Source organism: Schistocerca nitens, chromosome 2, assembly GCF_023898315.1.
Source record: "Schistocerca nitens isolate TAMUIC-IGC-003100 chromosome 2, iqSchNite1.1, whole genome shotgun sequence".
Taxonomy (NCBI): Eukaryota; Metazoa; Arthropoda; class Insecta; order Orthoptera; family Acrididae; genus Schistocerca; species Schistocerca nitens.
Window position 1 is genome coordinate 825,922,168 of NC_064615.1, and position 26,857 is coordinate 825,949,024.

The 26,857-nt window shown below is 39.0% G+C and overlaps 1 protein-coding gene across 3 annotated transcripts in view; it reads left to right on the forward strand.

The window, feature by feature from the left end:
* The window catches only part of LOC126237092 (fatty-acid amide hydrolase 2), a 180,461-nt gene that overhangs the window by 131,371 nt on the left and 22,233 nt on the right, over window positions 1–26,857 (forward strand). For all 3 annotated transcript variants that reach the window (XM_049946895.1, XM_049946896.1, XM_049946897.1), the window contains exons 9-10: window positions 14,384–14,551; window positions 14,636–14,818. In XM_049946895.1, the coding sequence (XP_049802852.1) occupies window positions 14,384–14,551; window positions 14,636–14,818 (351 nt within the window). The remainder of the gene's footprint in view (window positions 1–14,383; window positions 14,552–14,635; window positions 14,819–26,857) is intronic.

Here is a 26,857-nt window from a genome sequence, read left to right on the forward strand (position 1 = left end):
TCAATGGCCGGGATAACTATATATGACGGTAGTATCTGTTCTTGAAAGAACACATACCATGGATGACCATGCAGCTTTGCTAGAAATGAAATGATAATTAAATAGACACCCTAGCTGCTACCATCATATATAGTTAAAAAATATGGCTTCCTGGCCATTGACCTTCTTGTGTGAACGCACACGCTATGCCCGAACTCGTACGGGACTTGGTAGATTAATCTGCCACGAGTAATGAGTATGATGGGCAAACATCTATTAGGCGCACTACGAATGTAGTGGTGTGGACATGTTGGGAATGTGGATCTCACGGGGAGCGTGCAAGGGATACGTCCCTGCAGACGCACTATCCTCTGTGCCCTCAGTGGCTCAGATGGATAGAGCGTCTGCCATGTAAGCAGGAGATCCCGGGTTCGAGTCCCGGTCGGGGCACACATTTTTCAACATGTCCCCAGTGAAGTATATCAACGCCTGTTTGCAGCTAGGGTGTCTATTTAATTATCATTTCATTTCTAGCAAAGCTGCATGGTCATCCACTGTATGTGTTCTTTCGAGAACAGATACTACCGTCATATATAGTTAAATACCTATGTGTGAATATGGAAGCTAACGTTGTTATCAATGTTCTTAACCAGTTTCCTCGGCACTGGACAGAATTTAGTTTCATCCCAATGACTTGTACAAGGGTAAGTCAGTTATTATCCACAATTTAGTTATATTTTTGTTTATTTTGGTAGTACTGTCGTTTTACATTGATGACGCATGCTTTGATTATTTGTTGTTATATCTTTGCAATTTTCAAGCTTCTAGGTTAGTTTCACTGCTGTGCTGTTCATCATTTCTGCTCTGCTTTCTATTTTCTCCAAAGAAGAGCAACGTTCAGTGATCCATTTTTTGTGGTTGTAAGGCGTATCAGGGGCCGAAATTCATCGAAGACTTTCCGTACAGTACAGGAACAGTCTTTTGCCACAACAGAGTGTCTGCGAATGGATTGAAAAATTCCAAAATGGTTGCACAAGTGTTACGCATGATGGAGCTAGACGACAGTTTGCCGCCACAAATGAAGAAACCATTGAGCGTTCATGTGAAATGATTCTCTTAGACGATTAACTATTGACAAAGTGGCGCATCGTCTGCAAATTAGTCACAGTTCTGCCTACGAAATCATCTACAACAGACATGGGTTTCATAAAGTTTGTGCAAGATGGGTCCCAAAACAACTCACACAGTTGCATAAACAAATGCTCTTGGACATCTGCACAAAACATTTGGATCGCTGTGGTAAGGAAGGGGACAACTTCTTAGACAGGATCATTACTGGTGACAAAACATGGATCCACCATTACGAGCCGGAGACTAAACGACAGATTATGGAATGGAAACATCCAAATTCACCATGCAAGAAAAAGTTCAAGACCCATCCATCCACAGGAAAATGGGTGCTTACGGCTTTTTGGGACGCACAAGGTCCAGTACTGGAACATTATGGGGAAAAGGCACAGCAATAACAGTGTATGTTACAGTGAGATGCTTACTGCCAGGCTAAAGCCTGCAATTTGAAGCAAACGCTGAGGAAAGTCAAATTTGAAGTACTGGATCACCCTCCATATAGTCCCGATCTTGCCCCTTCTGACTATCACTTATTTGGTCCACTCAAACAGGCATTAAGGGGCCGTTGATTTGCTTTGGACGAAGCAGTGAAAGAAGCAGTGCATTCCTGGCTTGCAGCTCAACTGAGAACCTTCTTTTATGAGGGCATCAGGAAGCTTGTACGATGATCAACCAAGTGCGTTGAAATGCAAGAAGACTATGTCGAACAATGATGTTCTTGTAAGTTTCCTATTTGATTACAATAACATTTTATAACTACTTTGCAGATAATAATTGACTTTCCCTCGTACCTTTCTATGCTGTGGCTGATGGAGGATGTTTGCATCTTGAAAACTATTTCTTGCTTTTCTCAAATTTTCAGTACACTCTCTGATATTCTGACCATTGAAAGTATATTAAATGCCTAGAACCCTGCCATCACATTAAATAATTCTCTGCTTCCACTTTTGAGGAGAAGTGGATTTCACCTATATCTGTGCTTCATAAGCCATCTTCATGTGTTGCCGACGGAGTTTTGGCATTGCAAATCCCCACCACCATGTTCACCTTTTCTCATCCTCCCCTTTTCATATTCCATTCACAAATTGTGTGTGGGAAGAATATGACAGGCAGTAAACCCCTTCAAAAACTCAAATTTCTCTGATTTCCTATCATGGCTGTATCATAAGATGGGCAGGGGAGAAATAGTAAGTTTCCTGGCTCTTCTTGGAATGTACACACTCAAAATTTTAACAGTTAACCTCACTGTAATGCACAATAATACTCTTGTTGTATCTTATCACTGGAATTTGATGAGCAAATCAGATGATCTCATGTTTACGAAGTGAACCTTTGACAAAATATCCCATACTTCTTTGGGATCTTCTCTTTGTACTCTGTTAATCTTATTTTGTAAGGAGAATGATGAGCAGTATTTATGAATTGGCCACGGGTTTTGTCGGCTACCTCTTTCATTAGTAAATGTCGTTTCTTTTGGATTTGTCCAGTGCATCTCCGTCTGAAATCTGTTAGTTTTAATGATTAATTTTGCCCATATACATACTCCTAGATAAATTATAGTTGTTACAGTTTTTGGTGATTGATCTACATGGGTTTTCCACCAATTTATGTGCAATATGTTACATTTATTTATGTTTAGGGTCAACTGACAGTTCATTTACTGTCAAACCTCAACATTTATTTCCATATTTTGCTAAAATATTCTGGTGTTGCAACTTGTATGTACAACAGCATCATCCATGAATAGCCCACTGAGCTTTCACCCATGATTTATCATTGCCATGAACAGTAACTGTCTTCAGAATGAGATTTTCACTCTGCAGCGGAGTGTGCGCTGATATGAAACTTCCTGGCAGATTAAAACTGTGTGCCCGACCGAGACTCGAACTCAGAACCTTTGCCTTTCGCGGGCAAGTGCTCTACCATCTGAGCTACCGAAGCACGACTCACACCCGGTACTCACAGCTTTACTTCTGCCAGTATCTCGTCTCCTACCTTCCAAACCTTACAGAAGCTCTCCTGCGAACCTTGCAGAACTAGCACTCCTGAAAGAAAGGATACTGCAGAGACATGGCTTAGCCACAGCCTGGGGGATGTTTCCAGAATGAGATTTTCACTCTGCAGCGGAGTGAAAGGCAAAGGTCCCGAGTTCGAGTCTCGGTCGGGCACACAGTTTTAATCTGCCAGGAAGTTTCAGTAACTGTCTTGTAACATTCCTTTGGGGTATGCCCGAAGTTACTTCTACATGCGATGATATAATCTGTTTAAGAACATTGTATTCTGTCTCCTAAGAAGTCTTGAATACAGTCTTGCATCTAGTGTGACACTCAGTAAGCTTGAATTATGTTGAAACTTCTGGCAGATTAAAACTGTGTGCTGGACCAGACTGTAACTTGAGACCTTTGGGTTTCACAAGAAAATGCTCTACCGACTAAGTTAGCCAAAAGTGACTCACAACGTGCCCTCAAAGCGTGACTTCTTCCAGAACCTCCTCTCTTATCTTCCAAACTTCACCGTAGTTCTCCTGTAAACTTTGTGGAACCAGCATTTTTGAAAGAAAGGATATTGTGGAGAAATAGACTAATGACATTCTAGGGGATTGTTCGCAGAACGAATTTTCACATTGCAGCAGTGTGTGCACTGATTTGCATTGTGCAAGGTATGCGGGAGAACTTCTGTGAAGTTTGGTAGGTAGGAGAAGAGGTACTGGCTGAAGTAAAGGCAAAAATAATACTGTGAGGGCAGGTCGTGAGTCGTGCTTGGATAGCTCAGCCAGTAGAGAATTTATCCTTGAAAGGCAAAAGCCCCAGACTCGAGTCTATCAGGCACACAGTTTTAATCTGCCACAAAGTTTCATTCAGCACACACTCCAAGGCGAACTGAAACTTCGTTTTAAAATTTGTTATTGAGGCAACAGCATGGAGCTGCATCAGAAACATTTTGGAAGTTAAGCAACAAGTTTGGATGCCTTTGTTTATCGTCTTTTGGGTGTGTTATCACAGTGATAAGGAGCTGTCATATAAAAGGAATATAAATGCTAGAATGTAGAAGTGAGTAAAACCTGCGTAGATCAGGATATAGAAACATGTGCTTGTGAGTTAATATTGGGAAATGTAATACTTGTGATTGTTATGGTGCACTGGTCCCCATCACTGAGTTATGGTGAAATTTTTGTTCTGTCAGACAGAAGGAGGGTGTTATTAATTTATAGTTGTTTTACTGTAAATTTTTGGAAGAATGTGACAGGAATAGGGTTTAGAGGTGCTGATAGACACTTGTAATTTATTATGTCACAAATTTGTCTCACTGAGTTTCTCAAGATATTAATACCCTTATAGATAATAAATTCGTAGAGCAAGAGGAGGGCACAGATATTCATGCTGTATTCTGGAGCTAATGGTTTGTCAGATAACAATGGACAGTTCGTCACATTACATAACTTAGCTGTTTGTACAATTCAGAAACACTGAAACAGTGAGACTGAGGCTGATGAATGACAAAACAACTGATGGTTTTTGAGATAGTCAAACAAAATGTTGACTGGAGTGAAATTTAGCTTAATGTTAGTTTTAAATTCAACATATTTCTTAATAAGTCCCTATCCCTTTTTGAAAGTAGTTTTCATAAAACGATAATTAAATCCAATACTGGAAAGCCATTAAATTTAACTTTTGCGAACTGCAGGTATCGGAGTATCTTCACAACGAAGGGGAGACATGCATAGAATAGGCAGAACTAGTAATGATCCAGAAATACATTCATACTGTAAATATTACTGTAACATATTAAGACAAGTTTCTTCTTAAATATTCAGGAGTACACATATCCTGTCTGCAATTGACAGAAGAGACAATATAGTCAAATCAATGTGGAATATTGTTAAAAGAGAGATACTATAAAGGAAGCCACAGAAAACACATTATTTCTGTTAAAGAGAATAAGGGCATTGTAAAAGACAGTTCATTTATATCAGACTTTTTAATAATTACTTTTTAAAAATAGATGAAAAAATTGGTGCAAATAGTTCAGAAGATGCAGTAAACTGTACACTGAAGAAGTGTTATAGAGTACATTTAGCGAAATAAAAATTCATGTCACATTCCCATCTGAAATAACAAAGGTCGTCATGACTTTAAAAAGTGAAATTAGATAATATTGCCAATAATAAGACTTTAAATAGTTGTGGCCCTATAATATGTAATGTTCATAGTCACTTGTGTGATGCATAATTAATTCTGAGTGATTCACAAACATAGTAAATATTATATGGGTAGGCCTCTCTACATCCAGGGTGACTCCATAGAAATCAGTAACTACTGCCCTAATGCTGTCACTCCATACATGATTTTCAAAAATGTTTGTAAGGTAATGTACTCAGCAGCTGTTACCCACACATGTAATAATGGGATACTTAGCGAATCACAGTTTGGATTTTGTAAGGGTCATTCTACTGTGGCAGCTGTCTACACAGTTATTGAACACACAATAAAATATTTGTAGGGTAAAATATCACCATTCTTTGGCTTATTGACGTATGTCAGTCATTATACTCGGTTAGAAAAATTAAGTTTATGTGGAATACACAGTTCAGCACATGCTCGGTTTAGTTTGTATTTATGAGACAGGATGCAGGAAGTCACCCTAGGCTCTTTGAGGGATGCCACTAATCTTTGTGGGGAGGAATTACAATGAGAGTCTCATGATTCGAACAATAGCACACTGCCATTTTTTTTGTACAACCATTATTATGAAGCAAAGAAGCATGAACAGAGAAAATAGTAAATGATGTTTATGTGAAAGTTACTGACTGGTTTTGCACAAGTGGGCCAGCTTCAAATTTTGTAAAAATGCTGCTCATCCCTTTTGTACTCTCAGGACTATGCCACCTCCAATTAACATGTTTGTGTCACAGGTGGAGAGCTAATGGGGGCACTGTCTGTCTGACCCCACGCTTTCACCCCAGTGTTTGCTAGTTACCAAGAGCTCCAGTATTGGGCACACCAGGGAAAGAAGCGGTCCTGGGCTGGAAAGAAATCTAATGTTTGCTCAGTATGTCTGCCAGGAGGCCTCATCCAGGTAACGGCTTTCATGGATGCAATGTGCAGTCATCTTCAAATTGTGGCTAATGTCACCACCAATAATAATCCATCCAGGTTGAAATTGAGCCTTGACTGCAAAGTTATCTGGACATGAGTAATTGGCCTAAGTGAACTCAAGTTAATCATCGAATGTTTGTACCAGCCGCCCTATTTCACGTAACAGTTGTACAGTCACTCAAAGAAAGTGTACACCCAGTAGCGTGAAAGTATGCCAATGATGCAACATTACTTGGAACTGACTTCAGCCTACCGAGTAGAAACTGAAATATCTATAGGTTCATTGCAGGTGGTATGGACAGTCTTGTGAAGTAGTTCTGAACATATTTTCCAAAAACTGTCTTGACCAACTAACTCTACAACCCACATGCAGCTAAAAACTACAAAGAGGTTATTGACAGTATCAGTATAGAGACAGGGATTAACGATCATTATGATATCACAGTGCCAAGTTAATAAAACCATCAAGAAGTCTAGGAGAGTTTTTATGCTTGAAGGGCAGATAATAATTTTTTGATGTTTTGAGTAGAAATGAGTGGACATAATTTAGTTCCAGAATGACAGACTTAGAGGAATTATGGGTAAAGTTTAAACTGATTGTAAATCATGCTGTAGAGAAATATGTGCCAAGTAAGGGGATTAAGGACAGTAAGGACCCACCATTGTTTAATAACAAAATTAAAAAAAAGGCTCAGGAAGCAGAGATTTTGTATTTAATCAGTTGTCTACCAGTGTGGTGTGGCAATAGAAGACAGCGAAAGGAAAGCTGAAACTTTAAATTTCGCATTTAAAGAATAATTCAAGCATAAGACTCGTACAGACATATCGTCATTTGACTATTGCACAGGCTCCCATATGGAAGACATAGAAATAGGCATCCAGGCTTTGAGATGCAACCGAAAGAGTTGATGATGTGAAATTCACCAAGTCAGGATAGAATCCCAGTTTTGTTTTACAGAGATTCTCTTGCCCTGTGTCAAGTCCTAAGGGATTTGAAAAAGCGCAAGTGACTCATGTATATAAGGAGGTCAAAAGAACAGACCCACAAAATTACAGACCAGTACCCTTAACACTGGTTTGCTTCAGAATTCTTGAGCGTTTTCTGAGTTCAAGTATAATAAATTTTCTTGAGACAGAAAAGTTTCTTTCCACAATTCATTCCCGATTTAGAAAGCATCATTTGGGCAGAAGTCAGCTTGTCCATTTGACACACGATGTCCTGTGAACCATTGTTGAAGGGCAACATGCAGATTCCAGGTGTTCCTGGGTTTTCAGAAAGCATTTGACACGCTGTCCCACAGCAGACTGTTAACAAACGTCCAAGCATACTCAATGGGTCCCCAGATATGTGAGTGGCTTGAAGACTTATTAAGTAACAGGACCCAGTACATTCTCCTGGATAGCAAGCATTCATAAGAGACAAGGGTACCATCAGGAGTGCACCAGGGAAGTGTGATATCACCACTTTATTCTCTATGTTCATAAATGATCTGATGAACAGAGTGCTTAGCAATCTGCAACTGTTTGCTGATGACACTGCAATGTATGGGAAAGTGTTATCGTTGAGTGACTTTAGAGAGGTATAGAATGACCCAGAATTTCTATTTGGTATAATGAATGGCAGCTTGCTTTGGATGTAGAAAAATGTAAGTTAATAATGATGAATAGGAAAAATAATCATGTTATGTTCAAATACGGTATTAGTGGAGTGCAGCTTGACACAGTCACATCAATTAAGTATTAGGGCATAACATTGCCCAGTGGTGTGGAATGGAATAGGCATACAAAGTCGGTAGTAGGGAAGCAAATGGTCAACTTACGTTTATTGAGAAAATTGTAGGGAAGTGTAACTTATCTACAAAGGACACTGCATATAGAGCACTAGTGCTACCCATTCTTGAGATTAAGAAGCTATTCAGGAGCAGGCTGCCAGATTTTTTTACCAGTGGGTTTGATCAACACATGAGTATTACAGAGATGGTTTGTGACTCAGATGGGAGTCCCTGGAGGAAAGATAATGTTCTTTTCAAGAAACACTTTTGAGAATATTTAGAGAATTGGTATTTGCAGTTGACAGTAAAATGATTTTACTGCTGCCAATGTACATTTCGCACAAGGATTGTAAAAACAAGATGGATTAGGATTGGTATGGAGTGTAAACAGTCTTTTTTTCCCCTCACTCCATTTGTAGGGGGAACAGGACCAATGCCATGCACCATATGGGGGATTGGAGAGAGAGAGAGAGAGAGAGAGAGAGAGAGTGTGTGTGTGTGTGTGTGTGTGTGTGTGTGTGTGTGCAGATCATTGAACACCAACGATAAATAATAAACAGGGCAGAAAGATATAAATTCTTGAGCAGGAAAGATCATCTTGTAGCTGTGCTAAAACATTTAGATTTGGCTACTTTTGCCATAAGGATAGTTGTCAATGTGGGGAACACAGATTAGTGAGTTTGCATATTTTCATTCACTGCTGTCTTGCATGATAATATTCTGGGGTAACTCCTGACTGAGGCAAGAATTGTTCATTGAGCAGAGGAAAGTAATTAGAATTAAGTGCGAGATTCACACATGTACATCTTGTGTGCAGCTCTTTACGTAGCTAGAAATATTAACTACAGCCTCACAAAAAATTTATTCAGTTCTGAAATTTATTATCAACAGTCCATCCAAGTTTGAGAGTAACAAAGATATTCAGAAATACAACACTAGAAAGAAAAACGATATGCATTATTGTAAATTTATTTAACTTTCACACAGCAGGGGTAAAATATGCCCTTTCAAACAAAATGTTTGCCAGACAGCAGGCCGGCCAGAGTGGCCGAGCGGTTCTAGGCGCTTCAATCTGGAACCGCGAGACTGCTACGGTCACAGGTTCGAATCCTGCCTCGGGCATGGATGTGTGTGATGTCCTTAGGTTAGTTAGGTTTAAGTAGTTCTAAGTTCTAGGGGACTGATGACCTCAGCTGTTGAGTCCCATAGTGCTCAGAGCCATTCGAACCATTTTTGAACCAGACAGCAGAAGTGTTTTCAGATGTAGACTAAAGATGTTTCTGTTGCGAGAAAGTTCTTGTGGAATGTGAATACTTTAGGATTAAAGAAGACCACTCACCGAAAAGCAGAAGCATTGAGTTGTAGATAGGCACACACAAATGGAAGAAAACTCTCTAGCTTTCAGTGTTATCCTTTGACAAGCTTGAGTAAAACACACACACACACACACACACACACACACACACACACATCTACCTAAGCTCCTAGATGGTGCCAGCCGGACTAAGAATGCAGTGCCAGTTTGTATTTGGACTGGTTGTGGTGGGGATAGTGTCTGGTAGGGCGGCTAGAGAGAGAGAGAGAGAGAGAGAGAGAGAGAGAGAGAGAGAGAGGGTGGTGGGAGGCCAAGAGACAGACTAGGGTGTGGGTGGCTGGTGGTTCAGAGAGAAGCAGTTGATTTGCTGCCTAGGAATGTGGGAGGGAGGGGTGGCAGATATATTGGCTAGCCACATAATGCATGATTATTGGGGACCAGTGGGGAGCAGCACACAGTGAAGGCAATGTACTGGCATGAATTGGGAGGGTTGACAGTACAGAGGAAGAGGTCACTGATGCATGGATAGTGCAGAGAGAAAGTGGATTAGCTGAGATTGAGGCCAGGGTGGAGGATGTGTTTTAAGGGTAACTCCCATATGTGGAGTACAGAGATGCTGGTGGTGGTGGTGGTGGTGGTGGTGGGAAGGACCCAAATGCCACACATTATGAAGCAGCTATTGAAACTGAGCATGTTGTGCTCATTTAGATGTTGTGCCCCCGGGTGGTCAACTCTGATCTTGGCAACAATTTGACGATCACTGTTCATCCTGGTGAACAGTTGCGTGGTAGTTTTGTTGACATAAAATGATGTGCAGTATTTTCAGCAGTGTTGGTATATAATTTGGCTTCTTCCACAGGTGGTCTGGCCTCTGATAGGGTAGGATATAAGACTGTGACAGGACCGGAGGAGGAGGAGATGCTGGTTGGCTGGGCGGGGCAGGTCTTACACCTTAGTCTACCACAGGATATGATCCCTGTATCCTGGGATTGGGAGTGGGAATGGTACAGGGATGAACCAGGATGGTGTTGGTTGGCAATGGATCACCACCTTATGAGGAATGAGAAGGATCTTTTGGTGAAAGGTATGATTCAGTTGTTTTAGTCCAGGGTGATATAGGGTGATGAGCAGAGCAGTCCTTTGTAGGTTATCCTGGGGGCATTTGAGGACATGACACAGGAAGTCTTTTGTGAGCTAAGTTTGGGTGGTATTGCCTGTATGTGAAGGCATCCATGAGACCGTCAGCGTACTGGATGAGGTATTTCCTCTCTCTGCAGGTACATTTTCCACAGGTGGCTAGGTTCTTTGGGAGAGATTTTTTAGTGCAAAAAGTGCCAAAATACAGGTGTTATTGGTGGTTATTGGGTTTAATGTGGATGGAGGTAGGGATGAAGCCATCTGAGAGGTGGAGGTCTTTGTCAAGGAAGTTGGCCCTTTGGGCAGAGAAGGGCCAGGTGAAGTGGTTGGGACAGAAAGTGTTGCGGTTGAGAAGAAATTTGGGTAGGGTGTCTTGTCTCAAACTCCAGATCATGAAGACATCGTCAGTGAACCTGAAGCAGATAAGGGAGTGGGAGTTGTGGAAGGTTAGTAAGGTTTCCACTAGATGACCCATAGACAAATAGGCATTGGAAGGTGCCATGTGGGTGCTCATGGTTGCGCCACAGATTTGTTTTTGTACATTCAAAGGAGTAGTAGTTGTGGGTCAGGATATAGTTGGTAAGGTGTAAGTAACGAGGTGGAGGGTTTGGAGTCTGAAGGATGTAGTGTTCAATAGCAGCAAGGCCATGGGCATTAGGGATATCAGTGTTTAGGGAAGTGACATCAGCAGTGATTAGTGGGAATATAGGAAGTGAAGGGATTATGGTAGAAAGTTAGTGAAGTAAGTAGTTAATGTCTTCGATGTGCGAGGCTAGTTTTAGGGCAATGGAGCGTCCAAGATTGTTGGGTTTGTGGATTTTAGGGAGCATTTAGGAGGTGAGTGTGTGGGATATTGTTGGGGTGAGGAAGGAGATGGTCTCAGGAAGGAGGTTCTGGGAAGGGCCTATGCAGATCAGTAGGGAGGTTATGTTGGACTTCTGGGATGAAATTGCTCTGATGAAGCTTGTAGGTGGCGGAATCAGACAGCTGGTGGAGGTCTTCTGTCAGGTAGTTACTGCGACTCATCACGACAGTGGTGGATCTTTGTTTGCAGGGAGAATGATTAGGACAAGATCTGTTTTCCAGTTGTGTATGGCTGTCATTCTTCTGCTGGAAAGCTAGTGATCTCAAGAAGGGATATCATGCCACAAAACTGTCCCGTTGCTCCCAGCATGATTCTTCTGTCCTTGTCACTCCCTGAACTCATGCCATATTACCTGGTTCCCCTTATAACTATCTAATGCTTTCACTTGCTATTTTCTGCATCATTTCCCGTTTCCTAAAATCACCTGTACCCTAATTGACAATTGCTCCATTTTTTTTTGCATGAGTTCAGAGAAGTATCCCTTTCGCTGGCTAAAACCCGTTCCCACATCCTGTTCCTTTAAAGTTGTCTAGAACATGGAATACCCCCCCCCCCACCTCCCCCTCTTCATGCCATCCCAACAGCTTAACCATAAAAATTCCTTCTGTGGATCCCACCCCTCCTTTCACAATAACTTTCACCTTGTCGGGTTCTGCCAGTCTCTCTCCCTCATAAACCCGGTACTGCAGAAACATCTCTCCTTGACACAGGAATCCCAGAACCAACTCTATTCCCTTAGCAAGGTACTATTACTGTGCAATCCTTACTACACACACACACACACACACACACAGAACGTATTCAAAATAGAAACCCTTGCATTCCAATACGTGTACAAACATTCCAGAAATCACCTTCATAAACTGTCTGACCTGTTGACAGCCTGCACCCACATTGAGGCACCACTGCCCATCAACATTTATCCTACTCACAGCAAACCCCTAATAGCATGTAGACCCTGCCTAGCTGACCTTTTCGATTTACTAAATCCTCCAGAACTCCCTCCCAACAACCCGCAAAACCCAGAACCCAAGCAAACCCAAAACCCTGTTGTTAATCTTGCCACCAAAATCCTCAGTCCCATTTTATACCACCATGCAGCCATAACCCTCCCACTTAACCACACCCTGGTCGCCTTCCAGGAATTCCTTACCTCCAAGGCATCATCACCTTCCTAATAACACTAACCTTTCAGCAGAAGAAAGGACAGACACTCACAACCACAAAACAGGTCTTGACCTAATCGTCTTGCCTGCACACAAGGGCTTCACCATTTTCATGACGAATCACAGAGATTACCTGATGAAAGGTTTCTGTCAACTATTTAACTCTTCCACCTACAAGCTTTGCCTTAGTGATCTCATCTCAGAAATCCAGCATAACCTCCAATCCCCACTGAAATCCATAGGCACTTCCCAGAACCTCTCCCCTGAGTCCATCTCCCTCCTAACCCCAACAACATGTTGCACACCCAACTTCTACATGCCCCCTAAAATCCACAAACCCAAGCATCCTGGATGCCCTATCATAGCTGGCTGTTGTGCTACCACTGATAGAATTTCCGCTCTTGTTGACAATCACCTCCAGCCAACTGCCTTAAACCTAGCCTTGCACACTGAAGATACTAATCACTTCCTTCACTAACTTCTCACCATCCTGATCTCTTTATCTCCTGGATCCCTACTAGTTACAGTTAATGCCACTTCCCTATACACCAACATCTTCATGCCCATGACCTTGACACTATCGAATAGTACCTGCCCTGCATCCTTCAGACTCCAAACCCACCACCTCATTCCTTGTGCAACTGAGCAACCTTATCCTGACCTACAATTACTTTGCCTTGGAAGGGAAGGTACACAAACAAATCAGTGATGCAGCCGTGAGCACCCACGTCACACCTTCCTATGCCAAGCTATTTATTGGCCTTTTAAAGGAGGCTTTCCTAACCTCCAAAAACTCCCCACCCCTTGTCTGGTTCAGTTTCATTGATGATTTCTTCATGACCTGGACACCCTATCTATATTCTTTCAACAACCTCAACATCTTTTCTCCCATCTGCTTCATCTGGTCCTCCTCTTTGCAACTTCCTCAATGTTGACCTCCTCCTCTCTGATGGCCCCATCCATATATCTGTCCACATTAACTCCACTAAGCACCAACAGCACCTGCATTTTTGAAAGCTGCCATCCTTCCCACAGCAATAAATTCTTCCCATACAGTGTAGCCATCTGTGGACAACATCTGCAGTGAACAGAGCTCCCTTGCCCAATATGCTGAAGGCTTTACGAAGGCCTCCACAGTCAGCCAGTACACCCCAAACCTAGTCCACAAACAGAGTTTTCATGCTATATCCTCACACACACACAGGAATCATCCTATATCACCTTGGACTGGAACATATCCTTCATCAAAACTTTGTTTATCTTTCATTCTGCCCTGAAATGAGGGACATCGTACCCTAGGTCCTGCCCCCCCTCCCCCCCACCCCCACCCCGCCAATAATGTGGTGGTCTGTTTCCCACTGATCCTACACAACATCGTGATCCACTCCCACTTTCAACTCCAGATGACAGGGATCATATTCCTGTGGCGGATCAACCTGCCAATCCTGCTGTCCAGCCTCCTACTCCGATCCTGTCACAGGCTGCTTGGAATATTTATGGAATATTTTGTTGCCCTAGCAATCTATGATAAACCTTTGTTAGGGAGTAAGTTCTTTTATATGACATGTGTAGAATTGTACATTTATTGTATCAGATCCACTTATCTTTACTGTGCTGAGCAATATTAGTTGGCACTTTATTCTGTGACAACTTATATCAAGAGCTGCATCTCTGGTAAACTGACTGTAGAATTGTATATGTGTCATACTAGACCCACTATCTTTACTGTGCTGAGCAATTTTAGTTGGCTTTCTGTTCTGTGACCACTTATATCAAAAACTGTATGTCTGGTAACTAACAGTTTTCCAATACTCATGGATAGAGTTAGAATAACCGACTCTGTAATGGTGTTATTTTGTATTACTGTTTGAGTTCATTTTAAGTGGTAGGAACTATAAATTTGTTTATAAATTTCTCTTTTACAGGGTTCTATAACTTTATGGTGGGAGTTAGTTAAATGGTTTCTTGGATTCTCTAACCACACATTTATTGCTTTAGCAACAGCCCTAACTGAAAAACTTGGGGTGCAGCCGGGTACCCCAGAATATGCACATTTGTGTGATTTGTGTGATCAGTTACACCAAGAGTTCCAGGTAAGAGGAAATGTGCTAAATAACTTTCACTACATCATATAGAATTTCATTGTCTTTTCTAATTATACAAATTCACACTTTCAGGATATGCTGGGAAGCAACGGAGTACTTTTTTATCCAACACATCCTACTCCAGCACCCTACCACTTAGAACCTCTCGTCAAACCTTTCAATTTTGCTTACACTGGAATAATAAACATGCTGGGATTTCCTGCTACACATTGTCCACTTGGTCTTAGCAAAGGTGGATTACCCATTGGAATCCAGGTATGAAAAACTTTAGGAACATAATTTTGTTGCATGTATTTTCTTTCTAATAATATCATAAAAAGTGTGAATTTATGGACACTTTGTGCCAGCAACAGTGTCTCCTTTTTCATTTTATGGAAGCTGCTATGGACAGAAGGACAACACAAATACTTCATACAATAGCAGCATTGTTGCCACAACTCTCTGATCTAAAAGAAAATGTTCCTTCTGCATGTTCTAACTACTTTGTTATCATAATTGCAGTTTCTACACATTTTGCCAATGGCTGTTGGAGATTGATGACTTTTGTTTTAAGAAAGATGATACCACCTTTGTTCTTGCAAAGTTGATTGAGGACAGAAAACTTGGAGCTCAGAGTGCTCAGGATATAGCAGCCCAACATAATTTCACAGTGTGCTGCATTGTCTGTGGCTAGCATTGGTGTGTCCCAAGTGAAAGGTGGTCATGCTCTCTGGTCGAATTGTGGTAACTGAAACTGCCGGCTGTGCGGTAGCAGTTAGAATTGATCACTTGTAGGTCTGAGGTAACCCAGGTGTGGAACACTCATATTATTCCAGAATGTTGTGCACATCACTTTATCTGCTGAAGTCCACATTGTGGTTCTTGAATAAAATTGCTGTTTCCCTAAGTGCGTAAAGCCCATCAGTCTGTACTCTGCTGTAGTAATGATCAGACAACTTGCTTGTTAAGCTATTCAGTCTTTCATAATGTATGCAACAGTCAGAAAAGTGGATATGGTTTTTGTGTAAGGCAAATATTGCCAAACTTTTTGAACAGCTGTGTCGTTTGTTGAAGAGTGTTCGTATCAAAACAAATCCTTAGGATCTGTCTTTGCAAGCATTATAAAAATAAAAAAAAGTAAGTAAAAAGGTTCAGGAAACTACAAATGTGAAGAATAAAATGAATCAAAGAAAAAGAAGAGTGAGTGGTGAGGAAAATGGAGCTAACATTTAACCAACAGGAATCTACAATCCACATGCCACTACAAGGCACGCTGAATGTGAAAATACGATCAGCCAAAGGAGTGTTATACTACTTTCTAGTGCATTTATCCTCCCCATGTTTCACTCCGTCAGCAGTTTTGTGGCAATGAATTTCAGAGTTGGTGTCTACAAAAACTGAAAAGTGGTGCAGTGTTTCTATGCAAGATTTTTTTAAATAGGTAAAGCATTGTTAACAAAAACCACGGACAAATGAATATTCACACTGTGCACAAATGGTCAGCTGAAAATCCATGCTGGCTGAGAGTGGTGTATAAACAGCCACCTTGGTCTGTCAAAGTGTGGTATGGGCTTTTCAGAAATTGCATCATTAGTCCCTGTTTCATTGATGGGACTGCAAATAACTGCAAGTATCTACAATTTCTAACAGAGTCAAATGTTGCAGTTTTATCCCAGAGACCATCTGAACAGAAAATGTGGTGACTGTTGGATGGTTGTGTAGAATACACAATATTGCCTGCATGTTCACTAGAAATTCGTCTGGACTTTGTGTGTGTATGTGTGTGTGCGTGGGTGGGGGGGGGGGGGGGGGGGTCTACAAGGAAGCACCCAAGAGAGACACATATGTGAGAGATACTACGTATCACAGTCCTGTGGTGTGATCAGATGAAATAAATACAGCGTGCAGAGTCCTGTGCTGTGATAAATTTAGATGAAATAAATGCAATGTGCAGTGTTATATATTCAGAAACACTTTACATTTAAAAATGCACAAATTGTATGTGGGTTATATATTTGTTTAAATTTAGTACAGTAGAGCTGATTTATTTGTGGGACTGCTTCTGATGATCACCTGACAGCTGTTTGTGGTGCTGTTATCTTATTACTGTTTGATCAAGTTCTGAACGCTATTTCACTGAAATCCTCTTTGAAAGCTCTTTCCAATACCACAGTCATCTAAATTTTAATTTATGGCCTCTGAGATTTGATCTTGGTGAAACTTGATACCATGAGTCTATGAAACAAGATGTAAACAGTGCTAATGTTTAGGAGATATGCAGCAGATTTATTATTAGTGTTTTGCAACTGACTCAAACTGTGAAAACAGTCTTAGTTGCATTCAATATACAAAAACTAGTGGTACTGATTTTAGCATAAAGCATTGCTTATGTTCACTAACAGTGTGTCTGTTTGTGTTGCCTAGTTTTAGAAATGTATCTAGAAGCAGCAAGTAATGTTATTTGTTTAAGAACCTGCTCGAGGTAGGAATATGTAAGTTTTGCCCTTACTGCCTTACCACATTTAGATGATGGTATATTACATTATAGTCTACCATTATGTGCTTATGAACAAATCTTTCGTCTTTCATTGTGGGCTTATGAGTAGAGTAAATCTTAATAATTGTAGATGCTCTGCTATGATGGTTATGTTAAGATGCATTCCTTTCCTTTCCTTGTCACCAGTGACATCATTGTTACTGACATGTTCAACAAGAATCTCAAAAAGGAAACTTACCTGCATTTCGTTGGTCATCAGTTGCATCACTTTTGTTGAAACTATATAGTGTGTACCATTCCTCCGACTTTTTGTGGTTATTAATTCTCTTAACAGATCTGACAGTGAGTCATATTACAAAGGGAGCGTTATGTTACTGGTTTAAACAGTAGCTCTAATTTTCGTTTGTGGTGGAACATTAATAAAAAATAATAATATGGAAAAAAACTTGCATTGATGTACACAAAAAATTTATAATTCATAGTTTAAGGGAAATTGTATAGATCTTTGCAGAAAAAAAGAATTAGCTTCGTGTATTCTAATCCTACAAGAGAACATCACACAATGACTAACACAACTTTATTTAATCTAGAAAACAACTTATAATGGGTATACTAGTTATGGAATGGCTCGCAGTAACTGTGCAATAACACACATGCATCCACAAGTGGCAGCCTCTGAAGCCTGTCAAACTTCTGGCTACATCTGCCGACTTACTTGGCACACCTTACGTTTTAGCACCTGGATCTCGGGTGTGATCTATGTGGGTCATTATACCATGAATGTCAAGAACTCAGCTTGCAATCCAGAACTAAGCAGAGAAGGCCAAGCTGAAAGGTGAAAGGGATGTATAGAAGGGCCATACAAGGGAAATTAACTTGAAGGCAATATTGTGGTGAGGGAGGAGGAAGCAGAAAATGAGGGGAGAGATATTATACTATGAGAAGAATGTGGCAGAGCACTTAATGACCTAAGTCAAAACAAGGCAACAAGAGTAGACAACAGTCCCTCAGAATTATTGAAATCCTAGGAAGAGTCAGCCATACAAAACTGTTCCATCTGGTGTGCAAACGTAAGACAGCAAAATATCTTCAGACTTCAAAAAGATGTAATTATTCAAGTACCAAAGAAGACAGGTACTGACGCATGTGAATATTATTGAACTACCAGTTTAATATGTCATGCTGGCAAAAAACTGACTTGGACAGAATGAATGCAGAGCTGGGAAAAACCAAGCTCACGGAAGATCAGTCCGGATTTTGGAGAAATGCTTGAATATGCGAGGCAAACTGACCCAATGACTTTTCCCAAATAAAAATTAAAGATGTGTTAACTGGGATACACTCTTTGAAAGTCTGGAGGTAGCAGGGATAAAACATTATTTATACTTCGTACAGAAACTAGACTGCAGTGATAAGATTCGAAGGGTGTGAAAGTGCAGTAGTTAAGATTGGAGTCGGACAGGGTTGTAGCCTGTCTCCACTTATTCAGTCTGTACATTGAGCAACCTGTAAAATCAACCAAGGAGTATTTTGGAAAGGAAATTAAAGTTTAGGGGTAAGAAATGAAAACTATGAGGTTTCCTGAGGACTTTGTAATTCTGTCAGAGACAGCAAAGGACTTGTAAGAGCAGTTGAATGGGATGGACAGTATTTTGGAAATAGGTTATGCAGTGAACTGCAGCAAAAGTATAACAAGAGAAAATGAATTTAGTCAAATTAAATCCTGTAATGTTGAAGGAATTAAATTAGAAAATGAGACACTAAAAGTAGTAGGTAAGTTCCGCTATTTGGAAAGCAAAGTAATTGATGATTGCCAATATCTAAAATGTAGATTGGCACCAGCAGGAAAAACATTTTTGAAAAAGAGGAATTTGTTAACATCTAATTCCAGTTTGTGTTCAGAAGTATTTTTTGAAGGTGTTTGTCTGGAGTGTAGCCTTGTATGGATGTGAAACATTGTCAATAAGGAGTTCAGGCAAGAAACGTGATGATTCAGTGGGTACATCAAATAACTGATAAGGAGGTACTGAGTCAAAATGGGGAAAAAAGAAAAATATAGCACAATGGAAAACCCAGGATGGAATGTAACAATAATTATGAAAGGGAAAGTTGCCACTCACCATATAGTGGAGATGCTGGGTCACAGATAGGCACAACAAAAGGACGGTCACAAATAAATAAAGACTGTGACAAGTAAATAAAGCTTTGTACAGAAACTAGACTGCGGTGATATGAGTTGAAAGGTGAGAAAGTGCAATGGTTAAGATAGGAGTCTGACAGGGTTCTGGCCGAAAGCCCTATTTCTGACAGTCTTTTTGTTGTGCATGTCTGTGACTCAGCATCTCTGCTATATGGTGAGTGGCAACTTTGCTTCCAAAATATATAGCACGGATTGACAAAAAGAAGTGAGTGGTTGATAGGCCACATCCTGAGGCATCAAGGAATCATCAGTTTGACAATGGGTGGAAGTGTGGGCATTAAAAAGTGTAGGGGAAGACCAAGGGATGAGTAAGCAGTTTCGGATGGGGGAGAGCTGCATCAAACCAGTGTTGGGACTGAAGATTAGAGCATCAACAATTTAAGTTTTGCACATATTCAAGATGGGTGGATGAGTGGGGGAGGGGGGGGGGGGATGAAATGTATGAGATTACCAAAATGAAGCTAGGCATTAGTTTCTTATACACTATTTAAGGGAACATACTACTGATCATCTAATACCTGCAACTCTCTTTGTCAGACATTTTGGCATTCCTAGACAATCATTCTTTTGTTCTCATTTCTACTCATATGAATTTCACTGTTGGTGAGTTTCCACATTCTCTAACTTATCGTGACCCGCTACACTTTCGTGCAGTGAGTGTTGGGGCAATGTGTGATCCGCACGAACACTTTGGACTGTGTTACACAAACGTGTAATATTATGTCTCTGAACTTGAAGTATTAACAGTTGCAATGGCTGAAATCATGTAGTCATCTGATGAAATTGATGTACTGTGAATAACTTGGTTTTATTATATTTATTTGAATTCCCCATAGATGTAATCTGCAGTGTGTACCATGCACTTTCAATAATGAATATCTAACAGTTATGACATCTCCACTGAATGGAAGTTCATCACTTTTGAGTGAAATTGAAACGCATGCCCACTTTGATAAATTGTGAATTTAGTTTTTATGTTGGCTTCATTGTCTTCTTCTCTGGGGTGTGACACTATTGAGTTCTCAGACAACTAGTTCAGATAACACACAACTTCCATGTTAATAATACACATATGCTCACGTGAGCTACAAAATTCTAACTGTTCATTACATTTGCAAAGAGACTTGTCTGACCATTTCAAGGAACATCATCATAAAAATCCTTTCTACAAGTGCTGAGAGAGAGCTCAACAATTACATTTGTAGGCCAGAGTTTAAATAATTTACATCACTGGCAAAGACATTATTTAAATAAACAGAAACATATTGTTTGTGTAAATTTAACAAAATTTGTTTGTAAAGATTTACATGGTTTTGTGTTAAATAACTTCAAAATTATTCTGATCACATAAAATGTTTTACACAGTTTATATAAGGTTGTATTATAAATGAAATTATTGATACCAGTTGGTACTGGAAAGTTCATAATATGCATTAGGCTAAATTACATCTCACTACCCCTCTAGAATTCCACATACAAACATTATGAGTGGGACTCTACTAACACAGTTGTACAAACAAGCAGATATTAATGAGATTTTAATAAATTGTCTCAAATATTGAAAATTTTTCTTTAGATAGATAGTAAAATAGGCAGCCTAAGTTTATGTAATAAACAACTCTTTAATCACTCTGAATATATGGTTTCAGTTCAGTAACATTCCTTAATCCAAGCAACTTTCTAGATTTCTGATAAGTTAACCTGTATGCATTGGGGTGTGGATTTTCTAGTATCTAAAATGGACCTATGTAAACTACGTGACTGTGTAACTCGACTGTCATCAGTTTAGCTCTCTATTTATTTCTTTTCTTAACAAAAACCATGTCTCTTATTTTCAACTATGTCACTTTAATCCTAGCATTGTGTCTTTCTTCATTTGCCCCCTTGTTTTTTCATGCATTCTTTTACAATGTATTCTCTTTCTTGTACTGAAGAGGGGTTACACTCTGAAAATTCAATGAGTTCATTGATAAGATTAGCTGGTTATTCATAAGATAGTATTTAATGTAGTGAAAAATCTGTGGATGAATGTTGTAAACTGTTCATCACATCTTCGAAACTGGCTAAGTGTTCAATTCAAGATGGGTGTTTGTGACTGTAGTAAGTCTGGACAGCCTACCAATTTCTTTCATGTACCTCTTCGCAGGGTTAGTGATTGTATGATAAGCAGATATTAAATGTGTTTTATTCCTGACCTTTAATTAAATGACTTCCACGATTTTGAGACATTATCACTTCAGGTTTACCGACATGTGTAATAGTCTCTTTCTATTTTCAAAATCAGTGCTTTATGTGTTGCTTTTATGATAAGATATAATTTGATGTATTTTGAAAATATGTCTAGCCCTTCTCCTCCTTCCCTCCCCCTTCGCTCTTGTCTATACAAAACAGTGGCACTAGACCCATAGGTTTCTGTGGAAGTGTGTTCTCCATTTATCCCTGACAAGTTCTGTTACTTACCTGTATTTGTTGACATCTTTCACATATGGAAACCTATTTTTTGACCCTTTTTACCACATTGTAAAATCATACATTTTCTTACAGTTTCTTACACATTTTTGAGCACCAAAATGTCCATAACTTTCATGAGTGTACATAATAAGATTATCGGTGTACTACTCTGGCCAGCACAATTTCCAATGGTCTGATTCTAAATTTGTTCTTATAAATTCCCTTGTGTATTTTGTAATATGTATTAACTTTGTCACAATCCTTTTTCCCAAAATAACTCTTCACTAGTATTCACTTATCACCATGATATTGGTTTTTAGAACACCATTACAGATGGTCCTAATTACCTTTTCATCTTTAATCCCTTTCAAATACACTTCTTGGACCCTCTGTCTTTCTCCTCAATATAACTTTGATTTACTCCTACAAGCAATGGAGACAGTGCATCTACAACAAGATATTCAGATGCCATAACATAGTCAAATTGTTTAGGAACATGGCCCATCTGCGTAACCTACTATGGTGGTCTGAATACACAATTGTCTTATGTCCTGACAGATGATTTTGAAATTTAGTGAAGGCCCAATGTACAGTACGTAGTTCTTTCTCCTTTACAGTGTAAATTCTCTTACATTTTTGTAGCATCCTCTTAGCAAAATCTATTGTCTGTCATTTATTTCTCCATTCACAATTTTTATTTGAAATAAATGTGTACCAAAATCTTAATCACTAGCATCCCAAGATAAACAAATCGGTAGGATAAGTGTGGTCTATACAAAATGTTACAGGTGCATACAGCATCTTTTATAGAATCAAAAACTTCTTGACACTATTGGACCCATATACAGAGTTCTTTTTCAACAAGCTACACAAACATGGTGCATACATAATTTGACTGCTAATGTATTTTCTATGTTATCTACTTGTGCCAAAGGAAGGCTTATTGTGTTCCTTGTTATTAGGCATTGGAAACTCACTGCTTGCTTTAATTTGGTCAGAATCTGGCAATATACCCTTTCCTGTAATGGGGTGCCCTCAGAATTTTAATACGTTAACCACAAATTTACATTTTTCTGATTTCAGTGTCACTCCTAGAAATTCCAATTAAACACTTCTTGTAGTAATAAATAATTCTCATGGCTACTCTGGCTGCAAAGTAAAATGCCATCAGCGTGTATGGTTAATTTAGGAGATAGTTCCAGACCTAGAACATGATCTGATACTGTGATGGACTCTGCCACAGAAACATTTAAACCAATGGGCACAACAGAATACTAACATCATTTACTATTGTACAAAAATGAGTTTTACTTCCTAGATACTGGAACAAGTGGAAACTGATGAAATCCAGAAGTTAAATCTAAATATGTGAGCAACTTAGTACATAGAGAAAGGAGCCTGTAACCAAAGGAGGTATTTTATTAATTATTTTACTTTCAAATTTACATTTTCTTTCAGTATTTGATCAACAACCTCCACAAACTATAAGTCATGTTCTAAAAATATGTTTTGTTTTTCTCTACTAGATAATCCAACAGGTTACCCCAATCCTGCAACACCACACATACTACCAATTTAATACACATAAATCCACCTTACGGAGCTTTAAACCTTTGAAATGCCTTCTGAAAATAAGTAAAGAGTGATGGGTAACAGTAAAATTACAGTGAAACCTCTATATAACATTTTTCAAGGGACGACAAATTCTGAACAATGTATAGAGGAAAACACTATAAAGAGGAAGGCTTCCGAATAATAATTATAGGGCATTGCTGAAGATTGGGATACCGCTAATCAGCTTTGACAAATGGTGCCATAGATGACATTTTAAATTTTCACAACAATGTAATATGAAATTCATCGCAAATGATCAATGTATCAAATGATTAGTTTTTTGTAATTAAAACATGGGGCCCGGTAGGTGGATGGGTGAAAGTAAATGGCGCCAAAAAGATCGCAGGCAGAATGTGCGTCACATGTCACGTGACCAGGTTCTGCCGCTGACATCTGAAACACACTGAGCGCGCGCTTTCCGAGCCGGTGCAAACTGTGAATCCACAGAACAGAAAACGATGTGTCTACATCCAGTCACTTAAATGTTATAAAGAGGTAAGTAATTGACTAGAGTTCCAAAAATATGAGCGTTACATGGAGGAAATTGTAATATAGAGGAAACGCAGTAAAGAGGAAAATTTAACATTGTTTATATGGGCTTTTAGTCGGGACCGAAAAAAACAGATGTAACATAGAGGAAAACATTATATGGAGGAATGTTATAAAGAGGTTTCACTGTATTTCATTCTGTACCAGACATTTCCACCTTTTGCAACTCCTTTTCAACAGCTGATCTTATTGCAGTTCATACATTATATTGCTTTATAAAGATGGCTTTTGAGGTTTCAGTTTTAGTACCATTCAAAATTGTTTACAATACCTAGTACGTTACTGCATACGTCCTCATATTCCTTTAACAAACATTCTAGCTCATTCTTTTGATCATCATTCGGCCCTTCAGTTTTTCTGCAATAGTTTTTGTTAACTCTCTTCAATGTCCAATCTTGAAGTATCTTCTACTAAATGACTTCCCTCTTTTATAAGTTACAACTTACTGATTTTTTTTTATAAGCATCTTCTTTTCCTTCCGTTATGCTATCCATTGGAATTTTATTCACCTTGTTATCTGCCATACATAATTTTTTCTCCTTGTATTTTCAATGCACATTAACTTATGTAACTGGTCCATTCCTGAAATAAAATCCTCACTTAGTTCTGGTATTATCAAACAACAATGTCAATTTCTACAACTTCAGTTCTGAATGTCAGTAATTTTTCCTTTCTTGCTACTTTGCTATGTCTACCAGTAGCCCCTCTAATCCTAATTCCTACTACTGGAATATCAATATAGTTCTTATTTGTCTAATTTCATTACTCAGAGCTTCTGATAGTTCAGAAATTCACCTGCTTGAATAAATTAAAGTTTTTTCTTCCCAGTTACCTATTTTTACATAAGCAAAATGGGTTTTTTACTTCATCACTTGTCACTGCATTGATGCCTTCATCTAGAAACCATAGCTTCACTTAATTCTAAATCAATACCAATGTGAATACCTTTCTTCTTTCCTCTGTTCAGGTCACTTATCTTCTTCATCCAGTTAATATCAAAACCAGAAGGAAACTACCACTTACGCTGTTATGGTTATTACACATGTCAGCAAAAAATACAATCAAATCTTTATTCACCCCTGCCTTTCTCATACATGATTCATAAATTTCATTACAATTTTCTTTCCACCAATCCGGATAAAGTCTTTTCCACAAAACTGCTATTTTTTCGAAATTTAGTCATTAAATAGTCCTTCCCCAACATGTATACAACTTTGCACACAAATCTATTATTACTAACTTTAGGATCTAGAATTAAAGACTGATCAGACAACTTACTAACGAATTTGTTCCATATACCTTTATTGGCTAGACCCTGAACATCACTTGACTTTTACATAAGATAATTAAAATTCATTTACATTTGATTTTCCTCAGACAACTTAATGGAAAACCCAGAAGCAGCATCTTCCTCCTCCAACAAAATAATCTACTTGTTCATTCTGATTTATTTCGTTACTCTTAATCTTTCCCCCATTACGAACGTCCCTTACATGACAAGTAACAACTATATCCTCATCTACCATATTTTTATCACTCTGCTTATGCTCTACTACCAATTCGCTTTCAGAAAAGATCTCATAAATATTTAAGTTATCACCACACTCTCTAAAAAATTGCCCCATATCCATATTGTCAAAGTTGTCTACGCACCCTTCCTGCAGTTCATAATTAGAATTTTTAGTTTCTACTTCACTTTGTTCTTTAACCCCATTTTGCCAAAAATTTCTCCAAAGCTCTTGATGCACTATAATTGTATTAACCTGGTACTCTTATGTGCTTACATTTCTGCTGTCACAGTGGCTATTCTTGTTTAAATATATGCCACAATTATTTGTTTATGTATGACAATTATTATTCCTTGTTCTTGGATTGTGAAACTCCAGTGAATTGACCATTAATTTTCCTGCTCAGTAGTTCTCTCACTATGTGAGAAATGCTGAAACGGATGCTGATTAAGATTCCAGTTTCTATTGCCTCTTTCATGTTCCCTGTTATATTGTCTTCCTCTGTTATTACATTCTCTTGTTGGTTACTTTCTTGATGATGTCTGTAATTATTCCCCTAATTTCTTCCATGATAATTTTTACCTCCCCAATTCCCATTCCAGCGTCCCTGTGTGAAATGTCTTTGATCAAAATCCTGTCTGCTATTTCTCTCCAAAGCTGTGTCCAACTTGTCTACATATGTTAGAAATTGTTCAACTCATTCATCTGACCCATACACCAACCCCAGTGAACATTTTCAGGTAACCTACACTTCAGTGCATCAGTTTGTGTCAATTTGTCAAAAGGTTGGTTCAAATTGACAAAGTGTCACTAGTAAGTTATTACAAAATTCTTTCGTGCCTACATTGTGTTCCCTGTAACTTGGGCCATTGAGGAATTCATTCGTATTTCCAGCTTGTTCAGATTCTGGCCAAATTTTATTATGGGAAATTTTATCAAAACCTTGGTATGTTAAACCGTGTGTACAAGTCTGATTTGTCAAGGTAGTGCCTCCCCATCCAAAAAACATTTTCACTAATGTAATTTTGAGATTATCAGGGATGTTAGGTCTGAAATTGTTTTGGAATAAAAAGATTGCAAACTACCAGTTCCAGTAAAACTTTTCACATGCAAGTTGGACAAGACATTGCAAGCTCCACCAAAAAGGTTTTTACAGCAACCTCTTCATTGAAATCATGTAATTGATTTTGAACGTTAAGAAAATTATTCTCAATAGTTGATACACTATTCTTACATTTACTGTCCCTTTCACAAATGGCTGTCCCAACTCTAATAACCTTTCCATTTAAATTACATAAATTTGCCTCTCAACTATTGTTAACATATTCAACTTTATTACATAACTTATGTTGTACATTTGGAATTTGTCACAAGTCAACATCCTAGTAAGTTACTCTTTGCTCAACCATTGTAAATCTCATTTCTGTAATGATGACTCTTTCATCTAGTGTTTAAATTTTTAAGTTTACATTTGCATTGTAAATGGCTTGGTTTGT